This window comes from Heteronotia binoei, chromosome 3 (genome assembly GCF_032191835.1).
Source record: "Heteronotia binoei isolate CCM8104 ecotype False Entrance Well chromosome 3, APGP_CSIRO_Hbin_v1, whole genome shotgun sequence".
Classification (NCBI taxonomy): Eukaryota; Metazoa; Chordata; class Lepidosauria; order Squamata; family Gekkonidae; genus Heteronotia; species Heteronotia binoei.
Window position 1 is genome coordinate 89,466,636 of NC_083225.1, and position 25,036 is coordinate 89,491,671.

The 25,036-nt window shown below is 44.5% G+C and overlaps 1 protein-coding gene across 1 annotated transcript in view; it reads right to left on the reverse strand.

Annotated features, from left to right (window-relative positions):
- Positions 1-25,036, reverse strand: part of LOC132568392 (amine oxidase [flavin-containing] B-like) — a 96,112-nt gene that overhangs the window by 20,771 nt on the left and 50,305 nt on the right. The window contains exons 4-10 of the mRNA XM_060234170.1: positions 20,145-20,249; positions 18,968-19,059; positions 11,352-11,493; positions 7,113-7,262; positions 5,164-5,323; positions 3,838-3,934; positions 1,586-1,639 (exon numbers count right to left, since the gene is read on the reverse strand). Coding sequence (XP_060090153.1) covers positions 1,586-1,639; positions 3,838-3,934; positions 5,164-5,323; positions 7,113-7,262; positions 11,352-11,493; positions 18,968-19,059; positions 20,145-20,249 — 800 coding nt within the window. The remainder of the gene's footprint in view (positions 1-1,585; positions 1,640-3,837; positions 3,935-5,163; positions 5,324-7,112; positions 7,263-11,351; positions 11,494-18,967; positions 19,060-20,144; positions 20,250-25,036) is intronic.

Consider the following 25,036-nt stretch of genomic DNA (forward strand, 5'->3'; position numbering starts at 1 on the left):
GTGCACTCAGCAAAAGAACTGACACCTTGATGACATAATTCCTTAGCATAGTGGTGATGAGGAACATGACAAATTGAAAGTTGGGGTAGTAAGTGATGGAACCGAGACTCTTGTGCTGGAGTTAAAGTGGTGAGGCCATGACCTTGGGCCCCCCACTGTAGCTACAAGCCCGATTATCCCTTTCTTTAGTACAAAATCCAGGATAGAAACTGAGGGCCAATTCACAACTTAAAGCTCTTACGGCTTCCATAAGATCTTTCTATCAGACATATGCCTCCTTGGGAGTCAGTTATCAGGCATGCACAGGCCCAAGTCAGACAGGGATCACAGCAAGTGGTGAGAAGGTGCATATGCTTTCTCAAAGGACTGTTTTCCCAACCTGAAATGGCCTCAAGGAACTAATTCTTGCTGTGTCAGAGAAATTTAGTGTGGTAGCCACAAGGACCTTATAACGTGTGAATCAGCCCTAATTCAGATTACATGTGACATATGATTTCAAGTTAACTGCTGTTAAACTTCTCACAAAAGTTAATGTTCCAACTAAATACTTTTGACCTCCCAAATGGAAAGTATTGATTGTCCTAGTGCTGAATGTTAATATTTCAAAGTCAAGAGGTATTTTCAGAGTCAGATATATGTTTCACCTATCAGTAATGTCCTTTTATGAAATCCCCCTATAAATAATGTGAGCACCCATTCATTGCACAGCATCAGGAGCCATTTATGGCCTGCAATGTTCAGTAGTACACTGATGCCAGCTGCTTGAAGCTTATGGCAATTCATTAGATTTTATGGCACTCTGAAATACTACATGTCACACATAACAAGAAATTAGCACATTTAAACAAATACTTTTTTTGAAATGAAATATAAAAGCCAACAGTTGTGCTATTTCCAGGTTATTTTTGTAGTCCGAGTTCTTTCTGTAGTGACACTACCTGATAGAAATAATGTGAAGTTTATCATAACAATCTCATAGCATCAATGTGATGCTATAATAATGCTACTGTAATTGACATGCCACCTGAGGACTAATAATGTTAATTTTATCTTATCTAGTAAAAGCTCAAAGGATGTTTCTACTACAAATTGTGACTCTATGACCGTTTTTGCACACAGCTCACCTCGCAGTCACAATCCTGTTCCCTTCGCAGCGTCTGGTCGGGTTTCCCACCATCTGCGCCGAAGTTACAGGAAGTGCTGCAGCTTTTGCGTAGCAAACGTAAACCGCTAAAACCCAGTAACTCCGACGCAGGTGGTGGGAAATCCGACAGACGCTGCGGAGGGAACAGGATTGTGACTGCAAGGTAAGCTGTGTGCGAAAACGGTCTTAGAAGTGCCTTTGCATTTCCCATCTCTACAATATGGATATAAAAGCAACATCTGCTGGAATATGTAGTTAATTAAAAATGATTCTACACTTTCTACTTTACATGAACAACATTCATAGATATATATACAAAAAGCGAAACACAAAACACCCTAGTCCAAAGTGTTAATAAATTGCTTACTTTATTAGTATATGAACATGGAAAGAAGGACCAAAATCTTTGTCAGTTGAAAGATAGTGATTCATTGTTCTTACCTTTCTTCTTTACTAAGGTGTGCTAATCTTCTACATTTCCGTGCAAGGATGAAACTAAAATTTAAAAACACAACAAGCGAATTAATGAAGACAAATATGAAATTTTAGACAATTACTTCTATTAACATGTTCATTAACATTAAAATGGAATATGTCAATGCCAATTTTATATGATTAATTCCTAAAGTCTCTTTCTGAACCTTTATAATGTCTGAAAGCAGCTTTTCATGATTCAGAAAAATAACAAAACAGAAAGCGTGACTGAGATATGTTTTCTTCCTTCCATGCTCCTAGGGTAAGAGGGAAAGAGAGAAGGCTTGCATTTCCTAATCTAGGAAACCAATAACAGTGTAAGGGGCTCCTTCATTTCAACAGAAGTTTGGAAAATGAGCATGATACATGTTTCCCATTTCAATAGTCCTGCATACCATGTGAAAACACCTTGAAATTATTATGAGTACTGGAAGAGGCTGCACCAATCCAACAGAAAAGATACACAGGTAAAACCAAATAGATGTACAGTTAAATTTACTAAACTGAACCTAGATAAATTCACAGCTTCTGCACAAATACCTAGATCCTTCCTCAGGGATAACGTTCTAAACCAGCTAGGAACACACAAAGCCACAAAGCTGTAGCCAACCTCTCTTTTCTGCAAGTAGAGGAGGGAGTGTTGGTTTTCACTGATTCCCTTCCTCCAATTTCCTTCTCTGTCTGCTTGTGAGGGTACTCTGACTCCCCACCACTACCACCTCAAGCAGAATTTTAGGGCTGCAGTGGGATAGAGGAATCAAGAAAGTCATTCCACTCCTGGCTTGTGACACATCACTAACTTTATGAGCTACGATGAAGAGAAGACTTTATGCAAATCTTATTAGGCAAATCTTTATGCAAAGCTTACTATGGATAGAATCTGGCACACACCATAGAATCATAGAATCACAGAGTTGGAAGGGACTTCCAGGATCATCTAGTATAACCCCCTGAACAATGCAGGATAAGTACCTCCCCCTGCCTTCCTTCTCATAATCTAAGTTCACAGAATCAACATTGCTGTCAAATAGCCATCTAGCCTCTGTTGAAAAACCTCCAAGGAAGGAGAGTCCACCACCTCCTGAGGAAGCCTGTTCCACTGAGGACCTGCTCTAACTGCCAGGAAGTTCTTCCTAATGTTTAGCCGAAAACTCTTTTTATTTAATTTCAACCATTGGTTCAACCTTCGGGGCAACAGAAAACAACTGCACCATTAACAGTCCTTTAAGTACTTGAAGATGGTGATCATGTCCCCCCTCAGTTGTTTTCTCTCCAGGCTAAATATACCCAGCTCCTTCAACCTTTCCTCATAGGACTTGGTCTCCAGACCCCTTACCATATTTGTTGCCCTCCTCTGGACAAGTTCCAGCTTGTCTATATCCTTCTTAAAAGGTGCCCAAAACTGAACACAATACTCCAGGTGAGGTCTAACCAGAGCAAAGTACAGTGATACCATTATTTTGAATGAGCTGGACACTATACTTCTTTTGATACAGCCCCAAATCACATTTGCCCTTTAAGCTATCACATTACTGTGGGAAAACTCCACTTTCATTTTCTAAAAACATGATAAATTAGCTCACATTGAGAGGGAAATGTGAAGATCTGAAATCTTTCAAACAGCCTTTGTATTCTGTTTAGTAGCTGGTCGCTGCTGGATTTTTTTGTCATTTCACAGATACCTATTTTATTAACTGGCAGCTAATGGGTTTTATTTACCTTTTCAAACAAAGCTGCTTCTCTCCAGTTAGCAAAGCATAGTTGAGCCATTTTGAGGGTAACTGCTTACTTCCATTTTCATCTCTTCATTGCACTTCTGAATCACTGTGGTATACTGAAGTGCTTCCTATACCACTTCCCCCCACACACCCTTTTCACAGCATGATCTTCCTTGGACTTTTTTAATGTTCTAAGTTGAACATTATAGTAGTCTAATGCTATAGCCCTCAACTTAGAACATTCAAAAAAAATTGAGGAAGAATCAGCTGCAAAAAGGACAGGGGGAGAAAGGCACACTGAAACGACCATAGCACTTCAGAGATGGCTCATTAATTGAAGAAAATTGATATAATGAAACCCCCATTGCTTAACTTGGAATTGGGCCAGAAACAGATAAGTTCAGGTTTAGCATAATAACGTGAAAGGGGTCATAAAAATTCCCCGAACATTTCACCCTTCTTTTCTACCAGACACAAACAGATGACTTTTTAGAGTCTTACCCTATTATGGCTGGAAAACTTCCATCAGGTTTGGTATCATCTAGTGTCAAACCAATTGCTGCTTCTTCATCTTCAATGATCATGGTACCACAGTAATCTGAATGAGAATGAAAAATATTCAAAATGCCAGCAGTCCAGGTACTGTAACATATAAAACAAGTCTGATCTCATGTCTTCTAGCAATACTGTCAGGAGACTTTATTAGCAGGGGCACCAAAGGAATATTTATTATATCAAATGTATGTAACAATTTAAACATTGCAACAAACACATATTTAAATGCTGCAACCAGCATGTGAGAATGCACATACACACAGACACACACACATATGCAGTTCTCTAAGGTTTTAAGAAGGTCAGTCTTTCTGCTTTGATCTGGATAGCCCCAGCTTGCCTGATCTCATCAGATCTCAGAAGCTAAGCAAGGTCAGCCCTGGCCAGTATCTGGATGGGAAACCTTCAAGGAATACCAGGGTTGTGACATGGAAGCAGGCAATAGCAACACCCCCCCCCCCCGCCCCTGATGTCTCTTGCCTTGAAAACCCTACAGGATCACCATAAATCAGCTGTCCCTTGATGGTGTGCACACATGCATGCACAGGGAGAGAGAGAGTCTTTCTCCCTGGGATCTCTTCATTAGAAATTGTGGGACTTGAGCCTGGAAACTTACATAACAAAGCAAAGAAGCTAAGAACTGAGAGGTGCACAAGATCACTAAAGACTCAGCTCCCATGCCCAAGAATGCCAGAACAGCCATCCACCATCACCACATTTGAATCTGCAGAAAATTCTGATTTCAGATCTTTCCTCTCTGTCATGAGACACATTTTTAAAAAGAAAAGAAAAAAAGAAAAGAAACTAGATATTCTTGTGTCAGATTCTGTGCTTTGGTAGTAAGGCTGCCAGCACAAAGAATTTCCCTAGGCTTGCAGAAAACTGTGCTCACCATGGTACGTTTTATCATCTAGTAAAGAACACGCCAAAAGGAAAGAAAGCCTGAGCAGAACAGAAAACAAATGTACATTTAAGGGTAGCACTACATGGGCAGACCTCAGAATCTGCCTTTCTAGTTGGTTCTTCCTACGTATCAAGACTCTAAAATGTGTTTGCTTCTAGTAACATGTCTCTGGGTACCACATCAATGAGAAATAGCAGTAGGAGTAAGACATTCTTGGACATGCACCTAGCAAACTTTAAGGCAAACACCTGATAGTCTCTTACATTCCTTTTAAAAGGTGGATACTGCTGCCCAAAATAGATCGATGAATTCCTGTAAACTGTTGTACATGACCCTTTCTCACTTGCACCTCAGTTCAAATTATATACCTTTTTTCCGCCAGAATGATTCCTTATAGTACACTATACATTTGATGACTGATCCCATGGGAACCCGATTAATCAACTGATTTCTCAGTGACGGCAAAGGTGGATTAAAATGAATCTTCATACCAAGAGCTGGGGGGATGGCACTAATAACATACTGGGCCTTAAAAAGAAAAGCAAGAAAAATGTTATCTAGCTTCATCAGGCAATTAAAATATTACAGCAGATTTCAAATCCTAGTTCATAGAAAATGCATTCTCACTTTATTATCTAAGAAGGTTAAAATTTGACTTGCACAAATGGCAATATGTTTCTCACTAAGCTACAGCCAAAGTTATCTCTACCTCAACAACAAAAATGGACATCCACACTTTTCTAAATGAACAAAAAGCAAGCCATTGAAAAGACTGTTGAGACAAAAAGACTGCCAAGCTAGTTTGGGTTAAATGTCACCATGAAAACAAACATCTATATTTCAACTCACTGCATTTTACAGTTCCAGAAAATGGTCTCTTAATCTGTACTGAAGTGTTCATAAGAAGATGACTTGCAGTGATTCAGCTTAAGGAATTGTATAATACAATCTCATCCTTAAAGAATAAATTAAATTGAAATCACCCAGTCTTATACTGGCATGAGTGGATGAGCATTAAGACTGATCCCTGTTGTTCAATTCCAATTCCTATTTCTGTCAGCAGGTCTTAACATGTCTAATTATAGAAAATGCAATGAGGTTCATCAGCAAAGGTAGTTCTTGGGGTGGTGCAGCCAATGACTGATGACCAAATGGGTCCTATACTTTTAAGTGACAGGTGCCGTGTAAGCATATAAAGTCAGGAGGAAAGCAAGGTCACCAGCATGCAAGCGCTTAGCAGCTGATTAGCTAATAGTGTTGCATGGTATTGTGGAGGTTGCTAATGTTAACAACCCATGTCCATGTGAGATGCTGACCTCTACCTCTAAAATGTCCCCAGGATCAACTGGTGTGGGCACTGGACCATTCTCTATCCCAACTGTGGTCATTTACTACAACCATACCACCTAACCAGATGCTACCACTGCAAAACAGTAAAGGAAACTAAGCTAGTACACAAACAGTGCTTGGTTTTTGCATATCTAATCTATTGCAAGAGCAAATTAAAACAGTAGCACAGACTTCTAGATGGGCATTGAACCACACACAGTACAGCTGAAAATGTATTGGAAAGGGGCATGTACTATTTTCCTTCCCTTTGGACTACCACCATATTTACAGCAGGAGGCTAGGCCATAGAGTTTGCTGTTCTCATAAGTTTGGTGAATTGGTGGGAGAACTGTACAGACTGAAGCCCCCTGCACATGTTAGCCATAAGATATGGGTACCTTAGAATCCTTTTGGAAGAAAAAATAATAAATCCCCCTTTTTTGCCAAAATTTGTCTTTATTTGACAATAAAAACACATTTGCACCTATCCTTTTCAGCCTACAGTGTTCATGACACCTTGACAAATAGTTTAGATCAGGTAATTGACACAGAAAGAAATAAGTCAGCAGAAATAATTTAAACAGTTGGTTAAATAAGAAAGCATAAAGAAAAAGATTTCTACCTCACTTCTCAATTGGAGTCTCAGAGTGGCCTACAATCTCCTTCCCCTCCTCTCTGCACGACACCCTATGAGGTAGGTGTGGCTGAGAGAGCTCTGAGAGAACTGCTCTTGAGAGAACAGTTCTGAGAGAACTGTGGCTTGCCCCAGGTTGCCCAGCAGCTCCATGTGGAACCATGGGGAATCAAACCTGGGTCTCCCAGATCAGAGTCCACACTCTTATCCACTACACCAAACTGGCTCTCAGTTATAAAATTATGACATTTTGATGGTTCCAATATTTTAAGGGTTAATTTTATCTTTTGTATTCTTTTCTTCACACTTGGCAATACAATCTTTCCAGATTTAAGGATACTAACTTTAAATCACCTCATATGTTTCATGGTCTAGTGTCTCCACTATGACACTTTCACCTGTCTGATCGATGCAGATTACAGGCTTCTCTAGTTTAACATTGTCTCCAAGGTATTCCATAATTTTCTCACTAATTTGACCGGAACCTCCAACAAACTTTCGCTCCTGGAAGGTCAACAGAGAAAAAAATGTGGTACTACAGACAAATTTGGCAAGGTAAATAATATCCATAATAATAATAAACTACAAAGTAATCCACTTTTTAAAATATTTTAGCTCTAGTTAAACTACCCATAGGTATTGTATTGTGAAAAGACTTCTGTATACCATAAAGTTCCTTTTATGTATTGCTTGAGAACTCCAAGGTAGCTCACACACTTTACATGCACAAGGTGTCAGATTCCATCCAGCTAAATGATCTCAGATATCAAAAAGAAGTTGCAATACAGCACAGAATTTCTACAGATAAAGGACCTCTACCAACAAAATGCAAATTCTACAGCTTCCCTCTCCAAAAGCAGCCCCAATGTTCACCCCACCCCAATCCTGCTGCCAGAAGAGGGGGAATGACTCCAAGAATAAGATTTTAAAATAATAATAATATTTTATTTATATCCTGCCCTCCCCGCCGAAGCAGGCTCAGGGCGGCTCACAACATATAAAAATTACAATTTACAATATAAAAACATTATCTCAATAAGATATATGTAATTTGCTAATTAAAACTAACATTTACAGTGCTATATTCTAGATGTTCTCCTCAGTAGTTTATGATGGCCGGATATAGTAGACTAAATCCACATTAAGTGAAGGCCATTTGGAAAAGGGTAGTCTTGCAGGCCCTACGGAATTGATCAAGACTCTGCACGGCCCACACTTCATCCGGTAGTTGGTTCCACCAGTGTGGAGCTGCAATCGAAAAGGCCCTTTTCCGCGTACTCTTCAGTTTGGCCTTCTTTGGCCCAGGGATTGTCAACCGATTTTGTGCACCTGATCTCAGTACTCTCTGGGGCACATATGGGGAGAGACGGTCCCTAAGGTAGGCAGGTCCTCAGCCGTATAGGGCTTTAAAGGTAATGACCAGCACTTTGTCACGAATCCAGTATACAACTGGCAGCCAGTGCAGCTCGCGTAGCCCCGGCTGTATGTGCTCCCACTTTGGGAGCCCTAATAACAGCCTAGCCACCACATTCTGCACCAGCTGCAACTTCCGGGTTCGGCACAAGGGCAGCCCCATGTAGAGGGCATTACAGTAATCCAATCTCGAGGTGACCATTGCTTGAATCACTGTTGCCAAGTCGTGACGCTCTAGGAAGAGGGCCAAATGCTTCGCCCGCCTAGATGGAAAAAAGCATATTTGGCAGTGGCTACTATCTGGACCTCCATTGACAAGGAAGGCTCCAGTAGAACCCCCAAGCTCTTGACCTTGTGCGCCACTTTCAATGGCGCACAGTCAAAAACTGTAAGGGGGATTTCCCTTCCCAGACTGCCATGACCTCTGTCTTCATTGGATTCAGTGTCAACCTACTCAGCCTGAGCCAACCTGTCATGGCTTGCAATGCTAGGTCCAGATTTTTTGGGATGCAGTCAGGCTGACCGTCCATTAGTAGATAGAGCTGGGTGTCATCGCATATTGATGACACCCAAGCCCCTATCTCCGGGCAATCTGGGCAAGGAGGCGCATGTAGATGTTAAATAACATCGGAGAGAGCACTGCTCCTTGTCGCACCCCACAATCTAGTGAGTGCCTCTGGGACAACTCTCCCCCAATTGCCACCCTTTGTCCCTGTACATCAAGGAAGAAGGAAAGCCATTGTAAGGCCAGCCCCCAAATCCCTGCGTCGGCAAGTCAGTAACCGATGGTTGACTGTATCGAATGCAGCCGATAGATCCAGCAACATCAGCATTGCCACGCCACCTCGATCCAGATGCTTCTGGAGATCATCCACCAAGGTGACCAGCACTGTCTCCATCCCATGACCCGGGCAGAAGCTGGACTGGTGGGGATCTAAGACGGAAGCGCCATCCAGAGAACTCTGCAACTGTAATGCTACTGCCTTCTCAATGATTTTACCCAAAAATGGTAAATTTGAGTCCAACTGATAATGTGCTAATTTGGCCGCATCTGACGTAATCTTTTTCAAGAGAGGGCGGATCACAGTCTCTTTAAGAGGTGTTGGAAAATGCCCCTCTGAGAGGGATCTATTTATGATGTCCCATATAGGACATCTAAGTTCCCTCTGGCAAGATTTAATTAGCCAAGAGGGACATGAGTCCAAATCGCAAGTTGTTGGGCGTACAGTAGAGAGGATTCCGTCAACTTCCCCCAAACTAAATGTGTCGAAGTGATCCAGAACTGAACCAGAAGACAGGCACAGAGCCTCGAGTTCTTGTACTGTATCCAATGTGGCAGGGAGGTAATGGTGGAGCGACGTGATTTTATCCTCAAAAAAATTTGCAAAAGCCTCACAGCCAATCTCTAATTCTCTAGCATTTGGTCTGCCTTGAGGCAGTGTTGTAAGGTTCCCAATTATTCTAAACAATTGTGCCGGGCGCGAATTTGCAGACGCAATATTAGCCACAAAGTAATCCTTCTTAGTGACTTTGACTGCCATCTCATAAACTCTCTATAAGATGTTCTCATCGCTTCATCTCGAGTACACTGCCATTGCCTCTCTAACCGTCTGAGCCCTTGTTTCAGCTGTTGCAGCTCCAGGGTATACCATGGTGCCAGCTTAACGTGAGGGTGCAGAGGGCATTGAAGTGTGATCTCGTTGATGGCCCTGGATAGTCAGCCATGCCAACACTCAACCAGGTCATCAAGGGAATCACCAGGGAGCCAGGGATCCCACAGAGCCATTTGGAACTGCTCAGGGTCCATCAGACTCCGTGGGCGAGCCAAAATAGGCTCTCCACCCATACAGGGTTGGGATGGAGCATCCACATGAGCCTTGAGGGCAAAGTGGTCCGACCATGGCACCGCCTCAGTGGTAATACTGTCCACCAAAACCCTGGCCACAAAGACCAAATCTAACATGTGCCCCACCTGGTGAGTGGGTGTTGTAACAAATTGGGAGAGTCCCAGTGTCGCCATGGAAGACACTAGATCCATCACTTGACTGGAGGTCGCATCATCGGCATGGACATTGAAATCACCCAGGCTCACAAGCCTTGGGTATTCCAATGCCCAGTCTGTTACGGCCTCCATCAGGGATAGTAAGGTGCTGGCCGGTGCGTTAGGTGGACGGTACACCAGCCAGATCGCCAACCCCTCCCCCACATTCCATGCCAGATCGGCACATTCTATACCATTGATCATTGGGGCCGGGAGAGCCCGAAGGAGTAATCCTCTCATGTGAATAGCGCCACCCCTCCCCCCCACCCGCTAGTCTGTGATTGGTGAAAGACCGAGTATCCTGGGGGGATCATCTGGGAGAGAGCTACAGTCTCCCCACCTCGCATTCAGGTCTTGGTCACACAAGCCAGGTCCACATCCTGCTTAAGCAGGAACTCCCTAAGGGTCGAGGTCTTGTTATTTATGGACCTGGCATTACATAACACCAATGACGGAGTCGGGCCATTCCGCTTGACCCCACTACCTATCACCGTTGGGATGGGACGCAGACTGAAAGGGAGCCGAGCACTATTTTGTCTTGGCCTCCTTCCCTTATAATTCTGTCTGCTCCCACCATCATACCTTCCCCTCCCCAGGAGTACTGGAATCCCTAGGTCGGGCATCCTCACTGGTGTCCGGTATGGCCTTCACCACTGGAGGCATTTTGAATTGCTGTGGGAGTAGGGAGCCATGGAAGTCATGACACAAGTCCTCACACACTCACAGACACATTGTGCTTATTACAACCCATGAAATCCTAGAGATGCTGCCAGTGAAAATAAATGATACCAACAATCTAAGGCCATTTCACACAATGAAATCTGGTTTTGGCATATAGTTTGTCTGCTGTAAACCATCACAACAGATTTCTGCTACAACTGATATTCTGGGTCACTGATTCCCTAGATAAATGAGAAATCATACTTGGTTTTACCACTATCCTCCCCTCATCCCATGGCATAATATAGTACCGCTGGATGCTGCCCATAGATTGTGCCTCCACATAAAGTAAAAAGCAATTAAGTTACTCTCTGCTGCTAAACACAAAGAAAAATCACAATGCATTAAATTGCCAAAGATCTACACCATGTTTCCTCAGCACTGTCACAGGACAGATGTGCAGTTATAGCTTACTATACCTGGCCTCCATTGGTAGTTGAAAATATCCTTGCTGTCCCTCCACACTGCTTAACATACCACAGGAACCAGAGAGCTGACACCTCATGTGGCTCAGAAGTAACATCAACATTCACAAACAGAGTAGCAAACTGCCTGGCAGCGCTGCATGGGAAAGCAAATTAAAGGCATGAAATTATTTTTTTTAGAATCCTTCCTGAAAGGTGCAACATCTGAAAAACTTAAATTCTGCAACATTCCCTATTATGTAGTTAAGCTTCTCTGAAACCTCTCTGTGATCTGAACTGAACAGACCAAATGCCACGTTCCATTTCCCCCTACACTGTACCCAGCTAAAGACCTAACAATTCCAGAATACGGAGGGAACAAAAATAACAAGACTTAACAGAAGCTTCCATTAGAATAATTTGTGCCATCGTGGGAAGGGCAGAGGAATGCTCAGATAGGTGTGTTGTCCCTCTGGTTGCATTCTGCCCATTGTGAGGAAAGCAAAGCTAAAAATATTAAGTGTGGAATCACAGATACAATGATCGATTGGTACGAAGGAACATTCCCCCTCCCCCTGCATCTAAGATTTTCATAGATAGGTAGGGCACGTAAAGCAATGAAGGCAGGAGGGGAAAGAGAACTTGAAAAGGATTAAAAATGCTGAGGAAATTTTTTTTAAAAAATGAGGATGCAAACAGGCAGACCAAGGCTAGAGCTGACGACAGGAAAATATCCCATTCCTTTAATAGTATTTTCCAGGTATATTTCAGCTTCCCAAATATATCAGGGTTTTCTTAGGAAAACCTAAAGAATTCCTAAGAAAATTGTATATATTCGGGAATTATGGGTAGACCTGAAAACAGCAAGATGCAGGAACAGATTGCTCTTGCCTCTCAGCTGTCTGTGAGGCTTCTGCAGTTCCTTGAAATTTTAAAGAGTCTGCAGAAGACAACCCCTACCAACTTAGCTTGGGGCTTGCTGGCTTCTCCTGCACCCTGCTTTAAAGCGGGCTGCAAGAGAAGACATTCCAGGATCAACCTAGGAATCATTAGGAAAGGGATTGAAAACTAAAAGGCCAATATCATAATGCCCTTGTATGAAGTTTTAGTTAGGCCTCATTTGGAATACTGTGGCAGTTCTGGTCTCACAAAAGACACTGCAGAACTGGAAAAATTACAAAAAGGACAACCAAGACAATTAGGAGTTTGGAGCACCTTTCCTATGAAAAAAAGGTTGGAGAGTGGGACATAGAAAAAATAGCTAGAAAAAATAGCTAAGGGGGGGAGACATGATGGGGCAAAGGAAGCTTTTTCTTGGGAGCACCCAATGAAATTGTTGGGAAAATTGCTCCAGAACAGACAAAAATAAATACTTCTTTACTCAGCAAGTAATTAAACTGTGGAATTCATTGTAGGTAGTGATGGGCATGAACATGTATAGGTTTAAAAGAGAATTAGATATTTAGCCAACCATCAGTGACTACTACCCAGGCAGACAGTTAACCTGGCCATCCATCAATGGCTTTTATCCATGATGACTGAAAGAAGCTTCCATATCCAGAGGCAGCAGATTTCTGAATACCAATGTAGAGAGGCAGATTCTGTGGAGGGGCTTGGCTATTTGCCATCCAGGAAACTGGTTGGCCACTATGTGAAACCAGTTTTTATGTTCTTATATTCTAAGCTTTTGCTAAATGAACAAAGCACATTTTCCCCCTCTAGGCTGTTGGCAAAACTAGCTTGGGCTGAGAAGGATGTATAAAATGGCAATAAAAAATGTTGTATAAGAAAATAAATAGCAAAATATAGAAGGAAAAAAGAACAATCCTACACATAACACTTCCACATATATTGTCAACCTACTTCTTGCCCTGCATTGTTAGGTCTTCCACTAGAGCTTCTCAGCGATCTGAATTGTTGCCCACCAGTGCCTGAAGTGCTGGTGGGAGGAAATGAGGGAGCATGTTAGCATCACACCAGCCTGCTGATGTCACTGGAAGTTTTCATTGAAACACATCACAGGACGCTCTTGCTAGGATTTGTGAAAACTCTTATGAAATTACCCTCACTATAATTTTATGTCAGCCCACCAGTCCCTAATAGGCTTGCCAATCCCCAGGTCTCAGCGGGGGTTCTTCCGCTTTCCCAGGCTCCTTCCTGCCCCCAGTCAGCTGGCTGGCGGGGGGAAGCCCCGCCCCCAGAGGACCATGTGCCTTTCCACCTCTGGAGGCTTCAGTCTTCGATTGAAAGGCTTCCTTTTGGGATGAGGTATCTGTGTTACTTTGAAGAAGTTGGCAGCAACTCGTGAGTAGAGAGGCCAATTCCTCGCTTCAGAGTCACCAGAAACGGGGTGGGGGGGAGGGAAACGTCTGCTGAGCACTTCATTATTCCCTATGTGGAGATCGTTCTCATAGGGTATAATGGGAAATTGATCTGGAGATTTCGGGGGTTCTGGGGGAGCTGTGTTTTGAGGTAGAAGCACCAAATTTTCAGTAAAGTATCTAGTGCCTCTCCCCAAAGTAACTCCCAAGTTTCAAAACGATTGGAGCAGGGGGTCCAATTCTATGAGCCCCAAAAGAAGGTGCCCCTATCCTTCATTATTTCCTATGGAAGGAAGACATTTTAAAAGGTGTGCTGTCCCTTTAAATGTGATGGCCAGAACTCCCTTGGAGTTCAATTATGCTTGTTACACCCTTGATCCTGGCTCCACCCCCAATGTCTCCTGGCTCCACCCCCAAAGACCCCAGATATTTCTTGAATTAGATTTGGCAACCCTAGTCCCTAACCCCTTAAACGTGCCAGGGCTGCCAGCTGTGGAAGAATTGCCAACTCCAGCCTGGGAAATTCCTGGAGATTTTGGGGTGGAACTGGGAATGGCAGAATTTGGGGAGGAGAGGGACATCACTGACGTATAATGCCATCAAGTCTACTTTTAAAATATTTTTTGTAAAAAAAATTATTGTGAACGCATGTGCATGTCTGGCAATCCCTACTGAGTCATGGAGGTTGTTCAGAGAAGTGTCTTGATACAGTCTGCCTCTGCCTCCCACTCCTGGTATTCCAAGGAGATCTCCCATCCAAATACTTGCCAGAGTCAGCCCTGCTTAGCCTCCAAGATCTGATATCAGGTTTGCCTGGGCTATTCAGGTCAGGGCAAGTGCACCTTTGAAAGAATAAATTCTATCCAAAGGAACTGGTGTCTGGAGATCAGTTGTAATTCTGGGAGATCTCTAGGCTTTAACTGAAGGTTGGCAAGCCATGGCTGCATCCTGGCAACCCTGCTCCTTCCCTCTTCAGGACAAACTAAATGTCAGTTGCCAGGCCAAGATTTTAAATTTCCAAAAATTACTGAGTGTCTAGGTGACTTGTTTTTGTTTTTTTCTGTTGTTTCTCGTATATGTATGCACATATGTGTAAAACATTGAACAGGCAATAGCATGTGAGACTGAACTGCTTTAATGTAAACAAAAACATAGGGCATGTTTAATTCATTTGAATTCTAGGACATGTAGTGCATTCTATCTACTGCTCAAAGCATACTGAAGGCTTCTCTTTGTTTCCCCCCTGCCTGTTGTGTTTCCTCCCTTCCTCTAAGTGCTTGTATCTGGAAGGTCTCTCTGCTGTTGGAAGGCCTAGAATTTGTTAATGCTTTGTTGTAAATAATGACCATCTCTGCTAATATTTACAGCTAAAGGGTCCTAATTTTGTTATTAATTTCCAGCCCAATATTCTGATGTTAGTATTTTATTTGCCATCTAGTAGACAATCTCATATCAAGACAGCTGATTTTAAAAAAGTGTAGGATTGTGCAAAGGGCCATCCAATTAAAAAAAAACTAAAACAAAAATGGAAATGTTGTTCATGCAATTTTAAATTGTTCTGGGTTAAATTCTTAACAGAAATCAACATCTTCCAGTTGTTCAAAGCTGAAAGAGCACACAGTGCTTAAGGCTGGAGCTGCCCTTTAGGAACTCTGACTTTTGATCTCTTGTCATGAATGTTTATGACAGCTGAGTTATATTTCCAACTGGTCAAACGCTGAGGTAGCAGCTCTGCAATGCTATGAATTACTGACTATATGTTTTTGACATTTATGACAAAGTGGCTGTTCATCATCATCTTCAGCTGTCCCATGCATGTAAATAAATAAATGATAAAAATAAAAAAATGGCTGGGAGATTTCCTCCTATTTGTTAAGAAATTTATTAGACATTCAACAAATCCATATTTCTCTGAAAGACAACAATGTCTGGAAGCAGCTGTTGAACGAGTCTTTTTAGTATTTTTTCCTGGGGGTGGGAGAGTTGAATTCTCCAATACACTGTCATTTTGGCAACCAGCAGGACCAGAATACAAATACATTAAAAAACAAAGCTGTAAGCATGCATGTATGCTGGGACTAGCACAGTTGTTTCCAGCCATAGGCATGAACTGTCAAAGTTTCCTGTCTGGGAACTGGCTTGATGAAGTCTCACTAAGGGCATGGTGCACCCCACATTGATTTGGAATGTGCCCTAAATAAACTCCTTCCAATCAACCTGGAATATACAATGTATTTGCCATACTAGAAACTGTATTCATGCTGACCCTGGGAAGGGTTTTATTTCCTTCACATTTTTGTAATTCCTAGGGAAGCAGATGGCTTTCTTTTTCATATACTGTTGCCCTGAATGATCTACTGTTTGAAATATAAAGTATATAAGAAATCATCTTACATATATACAGTTTTGTGACCATTCTTTTGCTGTACTCCAGTTTTCCACACCCAACATTTTATCTAGTATACCATGCATTTTCATCCACAAAGACTAACATTCCAGAATGCTGTTTCACACAAATGAAAGTTTTCTGTATTTGTCAATGAAAGAATAATTGAAGTTTACCATCTCTCTACACAAATTATTTCATTTGTGGTTCCTAATTCTGAACATAATTACTCAGAGAGCCAAACTTGGCATAGTATTCCGCCTCCCCCCCCCCCACACACACACATAGAGAGAGAGGTGGGGCCAGTGCCCCTGGCTCAAGTCTCATTAATATCTGTCATAATCATAGGCCTAGTGCAGCCTACAGGCTCCATAGAAGCCTGTGTAGGAGTAGCTACAGGGCCTACAACTCCCAGGATCCCTTCTGTCCCTCTGATTGGGTGAAAGCAGTATTAGAGGGAAAGCTTGCCCAGAGGGGTGGGACCTGGGAGGAAAGCATAAAAAGGCCAAGCTATAGACAGGGTTGTTCTCTCTGGAAAGGGTAAGCTGGAGGCAGGTTGCAACTGGAGAGGGATCCCTCATCCAAGGAGGGCACATTGGTTTGAAATTAGAAGGGAACATTTAGTTTTATTTCTTTGTACCAAACTTTATTGTTTTACTATATTCACTGTTGCACTGATAAGTTTTACAAACCACTTACTATATTTGTGCATTTATAATAAATCTGTTGTTATTGTTAAATTGCCTGGGTCTTCATGTCTCTTTGGTCACAGATAGAAGAAGTTTGTTAATAAAGAAGAAAGGGATGAATGGGTGCTCTGGGCTCTCACAGACAGACCCTTACCAGAGTGGTGGCAGCTAGTAGAAGACTCTTGCTGGTCCCTCTGCCATAGGGTTGCCAGGTCTGACTCAAGAAATATCTGGGGACTTTGGGGGTGGAGCCAGGAGCAAGGATATGACAAGCACAATTGAACTCCAAAGGGATTTCTGGCCATCACATTTAAAAGGACCACACATCTTTTAAACGCCTTCCCTCCATTTGGAAATAATGAAGAACAGAGGGACCTTTTGGGACTCATAGAATTGGACTCCCTGGTCCAATATTTTTGAAACTTGGTGTTTTGAGGAGAGGCACCAGATGCCATGCTGAAAATTTGGTGCCTCTACCTCAAAAAACAGCCCCCCCAAGCCCCAGATACCCACAGATGGATTCTTCATTATATCCTATGGGAACTGGTCTCCATTATAATAGAGTACCCTCCCCAGCAGACATTTCCCTCCCCCCCCCCTCGGCTTTCTGATAACCCTGAAGTGGGGGGAGCAGTGGCAGACTGGGCAGGGTGTCAGCTTGACCAATGGCAAGTGGGCCCTGTAGGCCCCTGATGAAGTGGGCCCCTCTTAAACATTAGACAATATGTTAAAAATGTTAATGACGCTTTTAGTAGCATGAAAATATAACAGAAGTCCCAATATTATTACTGTAATACAGCTAAATTTACATCGTATTTAGGGTTACCAGCCTCCAGGTTTGGCCTAGGGATCTCCCTCTTTTACAACTGATCTCCAGTTGTCAGAGATCAGCTCACCTAGAGAAAATGCAATCTGTATTTACATTTAGTATCTATTGTACACTGCCAGTAATATGTACAATATTTGTGCACTATAATTACTAAATATATATACATTTATTTTGCAAAAGTTTTAATTGTACCTTTTTCCAATGTGTATTTTTTTGAAAATTTTATTTATTTATTATACAAATTAAATGATAGCCTTATTGTTGTGGGTGGGCCTCCTATGTCTCTTGGCAACCAGTATTTTTAGACCCAATCCGCCACTGGGGGGGAGGGCCTCCAAACTGGGGGATCCCCTGCCCCCAACTGGGGATTGTGTAGCCTAGAGTTCCATGGAGAGTGACTCAAACAACAACAAAAAACTGTGGAAAATAACAAAAAAATAATGAAAAATACTTCAGAATTGTAATAGATAATTGAACACCTCAACTTCACACATTATTACATGTAATTACATATTATAGCATATTGTCAAAAATACAAGGTATAAAGTACAAGGAATAAATATTCAAAAGTGCTTGCAGTTAATTATGTCCATATCCAGCTTGAAATGCTTGAAGACTGTTCACCCGACTTCGCGGGACAAATAAAGTGCCAGTGTCAAATGTGTTGCAATTGCAGATAATTCTTGTTCTTCAGCAAAGAATTTATGATGTTAAGACGTTGCTTTAAACTTCCTTTCTTTAAAGACGTTTAATATATAGTGGATAGTCAATAGCCTCTGACAGTAAAGCCTGTAATACTGTTTCAATTGTCTTCATCTGAGAGACGTATTCCACTTATCAACTTCCAGCATACCACATTCCTGTGACACTAACTCTGGAGAAAACCTATAACCTATGCTATAATATGTAATTACATGTAATAATGTGTGAAACTGAGGTGTTCAATTATCTATTACAATTTTGAAGTATTTTTCATTAATTTTTTGTTATTTTTCCACAGTTTTTTGTTGTTGTTTGACCCAACTGCGGATTGGCAATCCTACCTGCTGGTGTGACAACATCAGTCAGAGAGCAGCTGCTGGTAACTAATTTCATGAGCAGCACAGGGGCATGATTTGGATGAGGATTGTGGCATATGGGCTTAAGTCTTGTCTCCTGTATTGTTTCTCCAAACTGAAACAACCTGGCAGCATTATTTGCCCTAATGAGAGAGGGCTGTATATGTAGTTTGTCGTTGCACATGCAGTCCTACAACAGAGTAAATAAGGCCCTTCCCCCAGCTGTTACCTCAAGTTTGGCCCTCAAGGTAATGGAAGTTACTTCTCTGCAAAAAGTTTAGGGTTCAGTTTCGCTCAAGTACTATTGGTATCTGTCTTTAAAGCTGTAACATAAAAAACAGTCCTCACTTTGTCCAGCACACTTTGTTTATAAACTCCTGCATAGTCATTTTGTCCCACTTCTCTGCATGTGGAGCTTTCCAGGGAGCTTCACTTGGAATCTAAGAGAGAAGAAGAGCCATAAGTCATAACAACAGTTTAAAAACCCTGCTCAATCAAACCAGTTGTCCATCTAGTTGCTCACAGTAGCTAACTAGATACTCAAGAAGGCCTACAAACAGGGGTACAGTATAACTTTTGTTTTGTTTTTTTATTGTGTTAGCAATAATTACTTCTCTGCAAAAGTAATTACTTCTCTTTTTTATTGTGTTAACAATAAAACTGTATTAGAACATTATTTGTCTGTTTCGCAGATCAGGAATTATAGCTGAGCGTGTATGTCTTGTCTTAAGGTAGGAGGCTGCATAATATGTCTGCAGACAAAGTTTATTCACAGCAGCAGCTGTCAAATTTAAAGGTTAACACTGCAGTCCTAAACAGAGCTATACTCTTCTAAATCTTTGAAGTCAAGGGATTTAGAAGTGTTTAACTCTGCTTAGGGCTACACTGTAAATCTATTGTTTTTTTAAAAAAAAATACACCTCAGCCTTCAACCTTTTTAAGGACAGACAATTTTTGATGTGAGACATTCTTATCCCACATGCATCTTAGATTTTTAGTTGGAAATAATCCCGGGGTGGGGTGGGGGTTGCAATGGTATAGCCCAGGGGTGGCCAACGGTAGCTCTCCAGATGTTTTTTGCCTACAATTCCCATCATCCCCAGCCATTGGCTATGCTGGCTGGGGCTGATGGGAGTTGTAGGCATAAAACATCTGGAGAGCTACTGTTGGCCACCCCTGGTATAGCCCTATCCCTTCTTGGAAGCTAAGCAAGGCTGGTAGACCACCATAAGAGACTTTGCAGAGGAAGGCAATGGCAAACCACCTGTGTTTAATCACTTACCTTGAAAACCCTACAGGGTTGCCATTAGTTGGCTGTGACCTGATGACACTTTACACAAAAACACAATTCTCTGGGAACTCAATAGGAATTACACACAAACTAGTATGCATAGGACTACATCCCTGTGCAGAGGTACTCCAGTCTAATCCTATTGTTTTCAGTGGGCTTAGACTGAGGTATCTTTGCATAGAACTAAACTGTATATCTTATAGCAAGAAATCCCCATCACTCAGCAGGCCATACCTCCTTCCCCATTTCATCCATTGTTCTCCACAGATTATTGTAATCCAAATAAGCAATGGGATTCCACATAGGAGGGAAAGGGCCTTTGAAAGGATATGATTTGCCCTACAAGGTAAAAAAGAAGAAAAAAAATACTTGAGCCAGACATTTAACAGGCAACTTGGATGAGAAAGTCCTGAAAGGATATGAATCAAAATTATAAACCTCTTAAGACCCATTCAAGAGTACAGAAGCCTTCAACTAGTTTCTAAAATATTATTTATTTTATTAGAATTCTAGACCACCAGGCTCAGGGTGGGTTACAACAATGGATAAACAAAAATTGAGAATTCAAAGCATAGCACAATCATTAAAAATCTATATAAAACATCAATCAGTAGATGGCAGTCTGTAGCACAGTTAATAACTAGTCCCAAAAAACTCTTATGTGTGTCAGTAGGTGGTACAATACTAGAGTAAGTGGGTGGACAAATAAATCAAACAAAATTTCAGTAGAAATCACATAACAAAAAATAGTATTAAGTATCTACAGAGACCTATTATGCATTGGTGTTTTCCCTTGCTTTCACTATGCATGTCCATCAGGTTTTCTTTGTCATTCTGCATTGATTTTCCTCCCTGCTATGTCTTGAAACGTAAGCAAATGTACCACATGGCGATCGCTACAGAGGCGACCAAGGGAAACCCACTGGTCTCCGGATGTAGCTCGCTAGATGCTCCACCCATCAAGATCTGTGGCGGGAAGTTTGACTGGCCAGGATTGGACTGGTCAGACTGGGGGGCAGTTCTGGGGAATGTATATAAGCGGGACCCAGCCCGCGTGTTCTCTCTCTTGTAATGTACTACCTAATAAAGCATGTTGCCTACAACTCGTCTCGTCACTCAGTACATTACAGTGGCGACAAAGGTGGGATCCTAGCCAGGTAACTCCCGAAGAGGGACTTCGCAGACCTGGCCAGAGACGAAGAAGGCACCCCATCTAGGGAGATGGAAGCACCCGCCGCCGGAGCCACCATGGCTAACCCAGGTGGAACGACGGGTCGTCTCGAAGAGTTCAACCCCACTAAACCAGAGAGGTGGGAGACCTACACGGAGCGGGTCGATTGCTATCTTCGAGCAAACATGATAACAGATGACAGCCGTAAGAGAGACATGCTCCTGAGTGTCTGCAGAGAGGCCATGCTTGAGATCGCCAAGGGTCTCTCAGCCCCCGCAAGGATCACGGAGAAGATGTACGAGGAGATAGTCCGACTCCTCACTGGGCACTTCTTGCCCCAACCATCAATCATTGTCCGCCGATTCCTCTTCCACAAGAGGGGCCAAGAGGCGGGAGAGACGGCAGCCGAATACCAGGCTGCTCTCCACCAAATTGCGGGAAATTGTAGCTTCGACAAGCTAGAGGAGGCCCTGAGGGAACGCTTCGTCTGGGGCATGAGGGACGAAAGACTACAACAAAAGCTCTTCGCAAAGGAAGAGCTCACCCTCCAGAGCGCCTTTAATGAGGCCGCCGCATTCGAGAGAGCCACTAAAGCTTTCCACAACCCGCGGGCAGAGCCACCCAGAAGATGAGGAGGCACACCAGCTACGCCACCAACCAGGGATGGGGCCGAGAGTGACCCAGCAGCCACGAGCGACCGGGAAACCAGCCACCACCAAGTGTGCCAGCTGCGGGGACCCACACGAGCGTCGGGACTGCCTCTATCGCAACGTGGACTGCAGGAACTGCGGGAAAATGGGCCACATCGCACGGGCTTGCCGAGCCAAGGCCACCCGCAGACGCCAGTCCACCAACCAAGACTTGACCGAGGACTACTAGACCGCCTCGACCAGCCTGCAGGTAATGTACTTGCCCAGCAATACCCCTGACAAGGGCAAAGTATCGATCAAGATCGAGGGCAGCCCCTGCCTGATGGAACTGGACTCGGGCTCCTCCATCTCCATAATTTCGGAGGAGTCGCTAAGAAAACTGTGCCCATATGGCCAGCCCAGGCTGCGACCGGCTGGCTTCATACTACGGGACTTCAAAAAGAACCCCGTACAGATTCTGGGATGGGCCACGGTGAGGGTGGAGTTTAAGAGCTTTAGGGGGAAACTTGATATACTTATGGTCTAATGCCAGCTCACCACACTGCTGGGCCTGGCCTGGTTTCGACCGTTGGGGATTCAGATCGTGGGGGTGCAGCAGCTGGGGATGCAGGGATTCGAGCATGTGTGCCGGGAATTCCCAGAGGTGTTTGATGGGGCCCTAGGGTGCTACAAGGGCCCTCCCATATCCTTACCCCTTGACCCCCACGCGCGACCAATACGGCTGAAGGCCAGGCGGGTTCCGTTCGCTCTGAAGCCCAAAATTGAAGCAGACCTGGACCGTCTCACAGTCAAGGGAGTGCTGGAACCGGTTTCCTACGCCACATGGGAAATCCCAATAGTTACCCCGGTGAAGCCAAATGGGGATGTGTGCATATGCGCCGATTACAAGTGTACCATAAACAAGGCACTACAAGACAACCCATACCCCGTTCCAGTAGTCAGCCACGTTTTGGCAGCACTAGTGGGGTGAAAAATTTTTGGGAAGCTGGACTTGGTCCAGGCGTACTAGCAGCTCCCAGTGGACGCCGAGACGGCGGATGCCCAGACCACAGTGACCTACAGGGGAACGTTTAGGGTGCGGTGGTTGCAATTTGGGGTGAGTGTGGCTCCGGTGGTCTTTCAGAGCCTGATGGATTCTCTCCTCAAAGGGATCCCCAGGTTGCAACTGTTTTTCGACAATGTTTTGATCGCCACACCAGACGCGGAGGAGTTCAGCAGCCGTCTGCGAGAGGTACTCTGCCGATTCCAGGCAGCCGGACTGAAAGTCAAGCGGGAAAAGTGTTCCCTCGGGGTGCCGAGGGTGGAGTTCTTGGGATTTGCAGTGGACACTGCAGGGATCCACCCAATGACCGACAAGACCAAGGCCATAGTGGATGCCCCAGCCCCCACGTGCAAGGCATAGCTACAAAGTTTCTTGGGGTTATTAAATTTTTATCACTCATTTTTGCCCCACAAAGCGGCCATAGCAGAACCCTTCCATAGGCTCCTAGACAAAAACGCCCCGTGGGTCTGGGGAAAGAAGCAGGCAGCCACTTTTCAGGCGGTCAAGGGGCTCCTCATATCCAATAACGTGCTCCACCATTTTGATGAAGCCCTGCCGGTGATCTTAGCGTGTGATGCGTCACCGTATGGGGTGGGCGCCGTCCTGGGTCACCAACTCCCTGACGGGAGGGAGGTACCGGTAGCCTATTACTCCAGGACCCTGACCCCCGCAGAGCACAACTATGCCCAGATAGATAAAGAGGCCTTAGCAATCGTGGCGGGGGTGCAGAAATGTAATGACTACCTGTACAGTAAACGTTTTACGATCGCCACGGACCACAAGCCGCTCCTGGGACTCCTTGCCCCAGACCGCCAGACGCCACAAATTCTGTCGCAGCGCGTCTTGTGGTGGAATCCTATACGTATGCCCTGGTCTACCGCTCGGGCAAGGTGATGGGACATGCACACGCCCTCAGTCGCCTGCCACTGCCCTCCATGGATCTGGCCCTGGCCCCAGCCCACCACGTGATGCTCATTGAAATGCTACCGGAGAGACCCCTCCACGCCGCCGAGGTAGTGAAGGCCACGGGGCAGGACAAAATACTCGCGCGGGTGCTCGACCGGGTGGGGAGGGGATGGCCTGAGGGAAAACAGGGCGAAGAATTCAGGGCATTCACAACACGCAGGGAAGAACTGTCCACTCACATGGGATGTCTTCTATGGGGAAGCAGGGTGGTGGTTCCCCTCCCATTGTGGAAACAAGTGCTGGAGACCCTACACGAAACTCATCCAGGGACTGTACGGATGAAGGCCCTAGAACGCAGCTATGTATGGTGGCTGGGGATGGACGAAGAGATCGAGGGGTGGGTTCGAAGGTGCCAGGCCTGCCAGGAGTCCCGGCCCGAACCACCCAGCGCCCCCATCCACCACTGGGAAGCCCATAGGAGGCCGTGGTCTAGGATACACATTGACTTTGCGGGGCCATTTCAGGGCCAAACATTCATTCTGGTGGACACTTACACCAAGTGGTTGGAAGTTATCCCCGTAGCTTCAATCTCAACGGCAGCGGCGGTTCGGGCATTGCGCAGGGTCCTTTGCACGCACGGAATTCCTGACACCATTGTCTCGGATAATTCCACCTCCCGGGAATTCTGGGAGTTCTTGCAGAGATATCTAATACAACACATACGATCCGCCCCCTTCCATCTGGCCACCAATGGCCAAGCGGAGCGGATGGTGCACACCACAAAAGAGGCCCTGGGACGCATAGTGCAGGGGGACTGGGACCACCACCTGGCCACCTTCTTATTTGATAACAGAATCACCCCCAACCCAGTCACCGGGGTGAGCCCAGCCGAGTTGTTAATGGGAAGTAAGCTGATCACAAGGTTAGACCGGTTGCACCCCGACCGGGCCACCGACCTCCGCAGTTCCCCTGAGATCAGGGAGACGGCTAGGGGGGGTCTTCCCTGGGGATCCGGTGTACGCAAGAAATTATGCAAGCAGCCCCGAGTGGGTAGCGGGCCGGGTGCTACGAGTAACCGGGTCCCGCCACTACGACGTCTCAACGGAGGGGGGCCACATCCTGCGGAGACATATAGATCAGATGCGCCGCCGCACCTTGCCGGAAGAGCCGGGTGTAGTAAGGAACGGGGATGAACCAACAGCCGCAACCACACCGAGAGATACCCCGCCCATGCCGACCGCTCCAACCACACGGGTGGAAGAGCAACACCATGGTGAAGGCAACCCCCCAGGAGTAAGGGTACCAGAAGGGCAACAGGGGTCGGACAGCCCCATGCCGGCAGTACTCCCATGCGGGG